This window comes from Helobdella robusta (assembly GCF_000326865.2).
Source record: "Helobdella robusta unplaced genomic scaffold HELROscaffold_26, whole genome shotgun sequence".
NCBI lineage: Eukaryota > Metazoa > Annelida > Clitellata > Rhynchobdellida > Glossiphoniidae > Helobdella > Helobdella robusta.
The window spans coordinates 2,072,145-2,083,629 of NW_008704349.1; the positions used below are offsets into that span (position 1 = coordinate 2,072,145).

Consider the following 11,485-nt stretch of genomic DNA (forward strand, 5'->3'; position numbering starts at 1 on the left):
ATCATCGCCATCATCATCACCATCACTATCACCACCATCATCATCATCACCATCATCATCACCACCACATCATCAGCAACGTTGCATTTCATTGTTCAATTCATCCAGCCATTCATTCATCTTTCTTACCATACTTTAACTGTCTATACTTTTCATATATTTCATAAAAAATATATGGCATACAATTGTTATATATAGTATATACATATGGTATATACAAACACATATATTATTTCTTTTTATATACAGTATATATATATATATATATATATATATATATATATAGTATATATTTCGACTGAGTATTCTGTGCTTCTAAAACTTGCTAGAACTTTTTAGCTAGTATGTATGTATGTATGTGTTTGTGTATGTATATATGTACGTATGTTTAAATATATGTATGTATGTATGTATGTATCTATGTATGTATGTATATATGTATGTATGTATGTATGTATGTATGTATGTATGTATGTATGTATGTATGTATGTATGTATGTATGTATGTATGTATGCATGTATGTATGTGTGTTTGTATGTATGTATGTATGCATGTATGTATGTATGTTGTATGTATGTATATATATATATGTATGTATGTATGTATGTTTGTATGTATGTGTGTTTGTATGTATGTATGTATATATGTATGTATGTTGTATGATTGTATGTATATTTTCAGATTTTCAGTTCATCTTTCGTCTACAAGAAAAAAGTTGTTGCCTCTACGTGAATCGTAAAAAGATCTCCAGTATTCATTCGGTATAGTAATTTTTAACATTCATTCAACATAGTAATTTGTTATTTAGAGCAATATAGTAAGTTTTTTTTATGTTAAACCCTACAAATACATGAGGCCGAAATTTAAATCAAGGCTAGTGATTACTAACGACAAGAGCTCTATGTGCAATTTCACGATCGGTTCTAAATATAAGGATTATTTTTGTTTAAAAACAATTAAAACTGATTTAAGAAGTAATTTTTACCTATTACATTTCTCTTTAATTTTATTCAAAATTTAAACTTTAACTTTATTTCAATTTTAATTTCAATCACAATTCTAATTTTTCTATATTACTTCAGAAAACAACACGATGAAGAGGAACTTAACCAAAGATAGAGACATATTAACGGTTGGAAAAAACTTGGAGTACATGGTCCAGGCAGTGAAAGGTTCTTTAACGGAATCCCAACAAAGCCAATTCTTCAACTGCTCCAATGACGTCGAAGTTTTTAAATTTCTATGGTCTCTTGACTTCACACATGACGTGCTATCTTTGGAGGAAGAGTACGAGAGAAAGTCAGATGATAAGTGCAAGAATTTTCGCCAAAAAGGCAATGAATACTTTAAAAAACAATCGTTTCTGACTGCTTTAAGAGAATATAACATGGCGGTCATACATGCAGTCTATGATGAACATTTAAATGGTCAGGCTAATAAAATTGATGGTGATGTTAAGCCACATGACGACATTAATGTGACTGAAATGAGTGAAAATGATGACAAGAGGAGTGAAGTTGATGACGGCTCTGAGATTTCTCTCGCACTTGGAAACAGGTAATGGATCGATTTAAACGGGATGTTAGATGGTTGGGATGAATATTTTACCTTTTTTGGATGAATTTATTATTAAAGCGCTTATTTATAATTTTTTCGATGCGATGTCTTGATTATTTATAACATCATATAAAGCTATTAAAATAATTTATTAAATAAAAAATGTTTCCAAATAAAAGTTGAAAATTAAGATGAATGTTTTTTTTCAAATTGTTTCGCCCTGCCTAAAATATATCTACAACATCAACTGTTCTTTCTTATCAGGTCAGCCGCTCTGTTTCAGCTTGGAAAGTATCAGGAATGCTTGATAGACATCGAAACGGCGCTCCGCCTGAGGTACTTCAAAAATTCAATCCACAAATTATTGCATAGGAAAGGCGTTTGCTATTTGAAATTGAACTCTGTAGAGAAAGCAAAAGATAGTTTCAAACTAGCTTTGGAGTATCTTGAGTCTGTTAAGTCACACATTGAAGATAAAATGTACATCAGTTGGAAGAAGACCATTGAAAAATGCATATCTCAGTGCGAGAATGAAACTGAAACCACAAATGAAAATAATGAAAATAGTGAAATTGTTTCAGAGTTTCCGTTAAAATTATCGAAAGAATCACATGAAACCCACCCGGAGGCAGTCAAATCGTTGGAAATAAAAGGAGAAAAAAGTTGCAACAGTTTTGTGGTGAGCAGAGATGAAGTTGGCACTGGTGACGTTCTCGTTATTGAGCGACCTCTGGTCAGCTGCCTCTTTCAAGATAGGTTCGTATGACTTCGGCTTGAAATTAGTTAAAAGTTCTGCTGAAATTTTTTTGATTTTGGTAAAAATTTTTGATTACTTTCGTTCAGTTTCATTAATTCAAACATGTAGGTTAAATTTATTTTTCAGTAAGCAGCGTTGAAGGTGATTTTGACAAACGCATACTTAAAATATTTTGATAAAGCAAAAATGTAAAACAATTCCCAGATCAAAAGAGCAGAGATGCTACAACTGTTTATCACGCATTCCTCTCGTTTCCTATCCGTGTTTCACTTGCACATCCGTCATCTTCTGCAGTCAGAAATGTCGAGATGCTTCTTACAACTCATTCCACAAACACGAGTGCCGCTTCTTTGCTCTGCTCGGTGAGAATATGTGCTCAGATGTTGGTCACCTGGCTGTGAGGATGGTCATGAAGTTGGGGGTGGGTGAAGTTTTGCAAATTTTTGAAAAAGCTGGAAATGGTGATAATAATATGAATTTTGATAGGGATGATTTAAAGAATTCAAAAGATGTTGTTGAAAAATGTAAACGTCTGTACGACTTGGAGGTGGTTGGCTTCAAGAAATCACCGACAAACAGCGTAAATGATATCTCTAAAATGATTGAAATTCCACTTTTGAGTTGTTTCCTCGCCAAGTATCTCACTCTCACTAACTACATATCATTACGACCCAAATCTGACGAGAATACAACCAACATTACGACCAACGTTCTAAACTGTGCACATGCAAATGAAACAATTCGTCCAGAGGACTTCTACAGATTAGGAGCTGTTCTAATAAACAACATCCGAATTATAAAGAGATACGCTAAACTGATCAGACTGACGACTAAATTCGGCGACGCGGAAGATTCGCAGAGCCAGGCAATCGGCATAGCACTCTACCCAAACGTCATTTCCCAATTCAAACACTCGTGCGATCCGTCAGCCGATGTAACCTTCTATAATGACTTAGCCGTAGTTAGGGCAATTAGGGAGATATTCCCCGGTGAAGAGGTCAGTATCTCATTTGGACCGCTGTTCCATGAGGTCAAACTGGAGAAGAGGAGGTGCATGCTGTGGAATGATTACTACGTCATGTGCAAGTTGGTTGCTACTGATGACGTATTTTCTTCTTCCTTTTACTATATTTTAATATTTTAATCAATAAAAAATTTGTAAAGATTCATAGGCTGACTTGGTTCTCTTTCAATTTTTTATTATAATTTAATAAAGATTGTTAAATAATATCGTAAGCACGACATTTGTCATTTCATTGAAACCTGAAAATGTTAATTTATCCGTTTGCTTATTTCAATTTCTTACGTTTTTTATATGTGAAAATTCATTTAAAAATGAACAAATATGAAAATTTGTTGCTGGAACTATGGTTATTTCTATCTAAATTTTCAGTTGCGTGGCCTGCTTCAATAAGTGGCCCGTGCTGGAAGAGATGTTTCAAGATGCACCTGGATACAAGTTCGTGCTTTCCTTTATTTATTCACTCTTTCATTCACTCTTTCATTTATTCATTCACTCACCCACTCACTCACTCATTCATTCATTCACTCACCCACTCACTCATTCATTCATTCACTCACCCACTCACCCTTTCACTCATTCATTTATTCATTCATTCATGCATTCATTCATTCATTTGTAAATTATTTAGTCACTTCTGTTAATTTATTCACTCTAATCATTCATTTCATCAGTCTGTTTGTCTAGCCACTCACCTTCATTTTATTACCTCTTCACCAACGAATCTTACGAAGCATCATGCAAACATGGCGAACGATACGCCATAAAAATTTCCCATCAGTCACTCTCGATCTTTCTCCACCCACTCATTACGATACAATTCATCCATTTCATTTATTCACTCCATCGCATTCATCCATTTTATCATTCATTTACTTTTCATTTATACTACTATTACCACTACTACTGTTGCCACTACTACACATCCTACTACTGCTGCTACTACAACTACTGCCACTACTACACGTCCTGCAACAATCGCTGACACTACAACGACAACCAAACAAAGGTGCGAGAAGTGCAGATCCCCACTAACGTCATCAGACAAGGTGGACAAGAAAAACCTTCGCTGCCCCTACTGCAATCACCAGCAAAACCTCGAAAAAATCGTCCACCAACTCCAAAATTCTTTCGACTCCTACGCCTCTGGTATCAATGAGGCCATGTCGGGCAACCACGGATATGCCCTCCCGTGTCTAGTTGGTCACCTGAGACTGTTGCACAGGTATCTGAGACAGCCATGGCCGGATTTGGTTGCCTGCCAAGAGGCTGTGAAGATGTGTTATAGGTTGCAGGCTGCCGAAAGATAATTGCTGGGTGTGTGTGTGTGTGTGTGTGTGCGGAAGGTGATTGTTTTGCTAGTTGAGTGAATGAAGGGATAGATAGATAGATGAATGAATCAATAATTGTATAAATGAAGGAGTGAATAAATGAAGAAACGAATGAATGGCCGGTTGGCCATTTTTTTTAAGTTGATTTTTTTGATTGACGTGCAGAAAATTTGAAATAAACATGAAAAAACCGTGTTTGCTGTTTCTCAAATAAGACCCATGTAAATCATTCATTAATAAATTTAAAACGAAATGAACCATTTATTCGTTTCTAATTAACTTTTGCCGTCAAGCGGTTTAACGATAACAACAGAATAGTTGTCCTCGTCCACAACGGCCAGTGACAGTTCATCGTCATCGTCACCATCGTCACAATCATCATCATCATCATCATTTTTTATTAACAGCACTTTGAGCAGACTTTTAAATTTATAAAAATTGTTAATATCCGTAGTAGTAGCTGTAGTAGTAGTAGTAGTTGTTGTTGTTGTTATTGTGGTAGTTGTGGTGGTTGTGGTTGTAGTGGTTGTTGTAGTGGTAGAAGTAGTGGTAGTTGTGGCTAGAGGCAGTCTGGTAAAAATGGTGGGATCGTTGCAAAGGCCAGAATCATTGCAAAAACATCCAGTGATGTTTTTGTAGCTATCGTATGAGCTGTTTTTGTAGCAGGTGTTAACTTGCACGTCTGACGATGTCGACTCGTAGTTTGAGCAAGCAAATGAATAAGTCAAGACGCCGCCTGTTGTTGAGTTATTTTTTTTTAAATCGTTACACATGATACTGTTATTAACAGTTTTGTTGATTTTACATTTGTTCAACCAAATCTAAAAATAAACACACAACATTCATCAGAAATCCACCGCTATGCTATTTCTTCCCTTTCCGCACTAACAAACTCTAAACTAAATACGCACTTGCTTATTTTCAAATCTATAAAAATATTTTATAGGCCCAAATGCCACGTAGACGACCTCTTTAACCCACGACTATACGCTGACCCCACAATATAGACAAACTGTTAGGTCCATAACGCAACCTTTGACCTCAATATTCCACCAAAAATATAACCTTGAACTACATACTTGAGTCGTAACCTCGCCAGGCACTACAGAAAGTGTATTTGGAGACACAAAATGACGGACTGAGTTCTGCAGGAAGTGGATCGGTCAACATAGGCTCCACGTAACAAGTTATCTTAGCAACTGCTACGTTCATGTGGTTGATGTTCAGCACTGATGCCAAGAAAATTAGCCACACTGTAGACCGGACTGTGGGCAGTGCCTTCATCATCCTCATCTTCATCGTCGCCATTATTTTTCAGTTGTGTTTTTTTTTCTTCTTCGTTGTCGTTGTATAATATTTCAGAATTTTAGAATATTTAAAATTTTAGATTGTCCTTGGACTCAAGATTTAGATTATTTAGAATATTCAAATTAAGTTAAAAAATTTAATTTAAAATTTAGAATATTCAGAATATTCAAAATTTCAGAATGTCTGACTGGCTACCTACCAAGTATTTTTCCGTTCTATGTCGCGATTGGTTTAATGGATCTTTACTTTAATTCTATAATCTAAAAACTCGAAATTTATATAAAAAAAACTTTTATATATTCATAGATTTATTATATATATAACATTTTAAAAATTCATTCTAACGAAAATGAGATTAAGAAAATAGTCACCCGAAAATTTAATGGATTGATATACCTTTCTAATGAAAATAATATATAGTATAAAGCAGTGAGCAGTTTAGAAGCTGCGAGTGTTACAGATATTCATTGCAGCATAACAATGACTAACAACAACAATAACAACAACATTAACAACAACAAAATTAACCAACTAACTAATTAATTAACAACAACAACACTAAAAAAAGCGCAACAACAACAATAACAGCTTAACAACAACAATTAAGTAACTACCAACAACAACAACAGCACTAAAAAACACAACAACAACAAAAACAATATCCTAAATTATGACATGGCAACAATAATTTAATGATTTACATAATAATAATAGTTATAATAACACTAATAATAATAAAAATAATGATAATATGAGCAACGTTATAATAATTAAAATAATATTAACTGTTATAACTCTTCTGCCACTCCTTTATCTTTATTCTCCCTCTCTCTCTCTCTTTATTTCTCTCTCTCTTCTCTCTTTTTAAAATTAGTAACAATATTAATTAGAAGTAATATAATATTGAAATATTAAAATAATTAATATTAATAATTATAATTAAAAATTATTTGTAATATTATAATAATACTAAAATAATTAATAATAATAATTATTATAAATTATTCGTAATATTATTATTGATATTATTGGGCTGCGTGGTAGTATTGTTCAGCTAATGTTGTCGGACAGCTGTTGAAACTTACAATGGTACCTAGGTCATGTTGAAATTCAATGTATGCGGTGGCTTGCTAGGATGTTCTTTAGAATTATGTTATAATTTGTTAGGTCTCTCTTCCTCTCTCTCTCTCTCTTTCTCTCTTTTTTTTCTTTCTATCTTTCTTTCTCTCTTTCTCTTTCTCTCACTCTCTCACGAGAAAAAACTCTGATAGGCAACGAGATAACATCTTTCAAATCTTGTTTTATTATCATTTCTTCTAAAGATTTCAGGAACTGAACTTAGTGACATAATAATACATACATACATACATACATACATACATACATACATACATACATACATACATACATACATACATACATACATACATACATACATACATACATACATACATACATACATACATACATACAAAAATAACACAGACCCATGTAAATCATTCATTAATAAATTTAAAACGAAATGAACCATTTATTCGTTTCTAATTAACTTTTGCCGTCAAGCGGTTTAACGATAACAACAGAATAGTTGTCCTCGTCCACAACGGCCAGTGACAGTTCATCGTCATCGTCACCATCGTCACAATCATCATCATCATCATCATTTTTTATTAACAGCACTTTGAGCAGACTTTTAAATTTATAAAAATTGTTAATATCCGTTTGAAACTGGCTCGCTGCTTGCGTAACAGCAGCACCGCCATCTTTATGCCCATCTTCATCTCCATTCTCATTATCCACAAACAGTGGGGTGATTAGTTTTACAGGATTTAAATCCATATCAAACAACCACAGTCTGTTCTTCATCCGATCGCAAACGATTATTTCCAAATCTTCACCGTTCGCCATCTCCATTACATCTCCATTCTTGTTCCTGTGGTGGCAGGCCAAAGACACAGGATATTTGAAATTAACTTCCGGTGAAGTTTCCACAATGACGTCACCGACTGAGTTTACGATCAAGCATTTGTGCAGCGCTCCAGCGACACTGACGACGTAGTAATCACTGTATTTATTTCGCTTTCTCACTCGCGAGTCAGTTTCAATCTGTTCGCCAGTATTATTGCCGAATTTATTGTAACTATCCGGAGAGTAAAACTCATAGCGGGATTTCAAACTATCCGGGATTTTAAAGGCCTGTTTGGGATTCGTTATCGAGCGATGCGAGAGTTTAACTCGACGCATGCAACAGCTTGTTAAACCGGATTCTATGATTTCGTTCGTCTGGTTGCAAGATATGAGGAGAGTTTTTTCGTCCGTTTTTGTTAGTCCGTCGTTGTAACTGGGAATGATCCAACCGGAAGTTTGGTAGATTTCAATCCTCTTTCTGGGATTTGGTTTCTGCATGATTGAGAAATTTTTCAGAGAAAAATTTATTTTCATGATTTAGCTTTATTTAAATGTTTAAATGATCACAGTTTATATTAATAATAATTTCTATCTCGCTCTCCTTTCTCCTCTCTATATCTTTCGTAATTAAAAAAAGATGTTTCAACATATTAAGACAATAAAATTCAGTCGTTACCATGAGTTCAGCATCTATTACAGAGCAGTCGACTTTATATAGGAACTGTTCCGTTCTAGAGCTGATGAACAGAAAATTATCGACCACAACTGCGTCATTAGCGTTCTGAACTTGATTCATTTCCACAACCATGTCAAGTTTTGCGTAGTTGGAACATTTGTAAATTAATATCTCCGTCTTGCTTGAGTTACTGAGCAGTACGAAGAGTTGATTTCTGTTCGACCTGTATGCTATGGTTCGTGGTTTCGCACACGTTTTTATGACTTTAACGATTTTTGTCTCGTTTCTGAACGTCACTTTATATTTGTCGCCTGAAGGTTTTTAATTTTAAGAGTATTTAAAGATATTAAAACATTAGAAAACTAATGAATTAAATGTTACACTGCCTAACTTGGAAAAACAAGTTTCAATTTTCCGAAATCTGCCTTCCTACCGACGCATTTTAACTTTGGAAAGGTGACATTTCTAGTTCCGTGACTGAGCTGTGCGAAAAATTCTTCAAATTGTGGTTGGATGTTCTTGATGAAATGCACGTAATTCTTGTATAAGCAACAATCGTTTAGTGATTCTTCCATACTTTTAATTTCTATTTTCGTTATTCTGTTCAAAATTTTTTGTGTCCCGAATTTGTCTTTGTAAATTTCAGCGTTTTGATGAACGCTTCCAATGAGATCCTTTTCATTGGTGAACTCTGCAAATATAACAAGTTTAATTTTTACAACTACATCAACTAAAAAGTTCACTGAAATATGAATAGGATCAGTATATGTGGGTGGATTAGCTGTGAAGTGTCCGCATTCTAACTGGGGTGGGGGTTAGAATGCAAAAAGATCTCTCGCATATCACGTGCATGTATGTTGCGTTATTTGCGCGCGCATATGTGCACGTTGTGTCTTTGTGGAAAGTTGATTGCAAGGCTCCTGACGTTACATGATGCAGCGCTATATAAATAACTCTTTGCAACAAAGTTTTCAACGATCATATCATTTGTTAGAACATCAGCTATGACATCATGTAAGCAATGAAGACGATGACGTCAACAGTGTAGGTACCAATAGTACCTAACTAATATTAATAAAAATGGCAATAATAACAATAATAATAATAAACACTAGTAATACTAAAATAAGAATAAAAATAAAGCCAACTCAATTGCAGAATCTTCTGTCTGATCAATCTGACATCTCTCATGAAGACAGTAAATCTCTGCTGCAGCAACCCGCCATCATCTTTCAGCATCTTCAAACGTTCATCAACTCTTCTCAAATATTTTTCAATCACCAGAGGCGCAGCTTCTACGGTTATATCGTCAGCTTCATGACGAATTTTATATATTTTTACGTCTGTCGGTAGGTTACGCTTTACTGAGATTAACTCCTCTATGAAATAGTTGGGTTTCAAGTCGTTAACTGTTGCATTTTTACCCAATTTAATGTTTTTTTTACAAGTTGGGCAGGAAATTTTTCTGATTTCACTACTACTAAACACTCCACGCTCGTCGTCATCTTTTTTGCATTCTTGGAGCAATTTATTTAAACAATTCACACAAAATGTGTGACTGCACTTCAAAATTTTAGGAAATACAAAGACATTTTTACATTTTCTACAAGTAATGTAATCACTAATATCAGTAATATCCATCTTTGGATATCTATCTAAGCGCTCCGGTTCACTTTCCTTTTCTGAGATTTTAGAAAAAGTCATCGGAAAAACCCAGATTATGTGTAGAAAAATTTAAAGCTGTTTAAAAGTAAATGTAAATAATTATTATCCAGCTTATGCTTAATTTCAACACGCAATGTATTAACGTTGTAAACTAATACTCGTCATTGTCAATGAATTAAACATGATTTTGAATAAAATAAATTCATTAAATATAGTTATTTGATTAACTAATTAGTTGACGCAAATATCTCCAAATTTAATTAGCCTCTCTCTCTCTCTCTCTCTCTCTCTCCCTCTCTCTCTCTACACCTATCATATATAACACGAGGAAGTCATATGTTATAAAAACATACCAGGTTGGCAATAATCTAAAACAAACATTCTATTAAACCAATTTTATTTTGAAAAATAAAAAAAAACACAAATAAATAAAGAAAAATAAATTGCATAATGCATGCATATATGTATATATATATATATATGCATGTGTGTGTGTTTTGTGTATGAATCTAAAAAACACCGTAAAACAATCCAGCCGTGTAAATCAATGAAATTGATCAATAAACAAATACGGAAACAAATGTATACGTCAGGTGTCATGTAAATATATATATATATATATATATATATATATATATATATATATATATATATATATATATATATACAATTCATGATATACATCCTCAAATTAAAATATTCAATAAAATTATTCCACAAACAAATGTAATAAAATAAATTTACAAATAAATTCAATAAAAAAAATCAATAAAAACCAAAAACAAAATGAACATCGTTATTATGATATAAATAAAAATAAATAAATAAATAAATATATATATATATATATATATATGACAAAATATATTAAGGATATATAATTATTCTTGTCAACACCACAAAAAAATAATAATAACAATAATAATTTTAAAAATATTATAATTAATTATTATTATTATTGATAAAAAAAATGAAATCATTGATTCATAATTAACCCATGTGCTATATGGCCTCCAATTATAGTATATTGTATCATCATTCTAAACACTAAACAACTAATGATGGTAAAATCCCAAGACAAAACTAAGTAAAGAAACCATATTATTATTATTATTTATTATCTATAATTTATTATTATTATTTAAAATTATTATTATTATAAATCTCAGTTGGCTAAAATACAAAATGAAATAATTAAAATCGTATACAGTCTACAAGAGTTAATAGAAAGAACGGATCTGAAAAAAAATGAATAGATGAA

General features: G+C 32.9%; 3 protein-coding genes across 3 annotated transcripts; 1 reads left to right on the forward strand and 2 right to left on the reverse strand.

Annotated features, from left to right (window-relative positions):
- Positions 1 to 708: 708 nt before the first annotated feature.
- On the forward strand, positions 709 to 4,859 carry HELRODRAFT_191958 (hypothetical protein). Its single transcript, XM_009020092.1, has 6 exons — positions 709 to 874; positions 1,084 to 1,558; positions 1,823 to 2,314; positions 2,520 to 3,401; positions 3,709 to 3,774; positions 4,346 to 4,859. Exons 2-6 carry the CDS (start codon positions 1,095 to 1,097, stop codon positions 4,644 to 4,646), a joined length of 2,205 nt encoding a protein of 734 aa, XP_009018340.1. The 5' UTR covers positions 709 to 874; positions 1,084 to 1,094; the 3' UTR covers positions 4,647 to 4,859.
- Positions 4,860 to 4,942: 83 nt separating this feature from the next.
- Positions 4,943 to 5,975, reverse strand: HELRODRAFT_173487 (hypothetical protein; the record flags this gene model as incomplete). Its single annotated transcript, XM_009020093.1, has 2 exons — positions 4,943 to 5,403; positions 5,747 to 5,975. 2 exons carry the CDS (start codon positions 5,973 to 5,975, stop codon positions 4,943 to 4,945), a joined length of 690 nt encoding a protein of 229 aa, XP_009018341.1.
- Positions 5,976 to 7,520: 1,545 nt separating this feature from the next.
- On the reverse strand, positions 7,521 to 10,200 carry HELRODRAFT_173488 (hypothetical protein; the record flags this gene model as incomplete). Its single annotated transcript, XM_009020094.1, has 4 exons — positions 7,521 to 8,375; positions 8,560 to 8,870; positions 8,951 to 9,362; positions 9,742 to 10,200. 4 exons carry the CDS (start codon positions 10,198 to 10,200, stop codon positions 7,521 to 7,523), a joined length of 2,037 nt encoding a protein of 678 aa, XP_009018342.1.
- Positions 10,201 to 11,485: the final 1,285 nt, after the last annotated feature.

Coding starts and splice junctions, on each gene's coding strand:
- HELRODRAFT_191958 (XM_009020092.1), top strand. CDS start 1,095: ATGAAGAGGAACTTAACCAAAGATAGAGACATATTAACGGTTGGAAAA. Junction 2,315..2,519: donor AGCTGCCTCTTTCAAGATAG/GTTCGTATGACT, acceptor AACAATTCCCAG/ATCAAAAGAGCAGAGATGCT. Junction 3,402..3,708: donor GATTACTACGTCATGTGCAA/GTTGGTTGCTAC, acceptor CTAAATTTTCAG/TTGCGTGGCCTGCTTCAATA.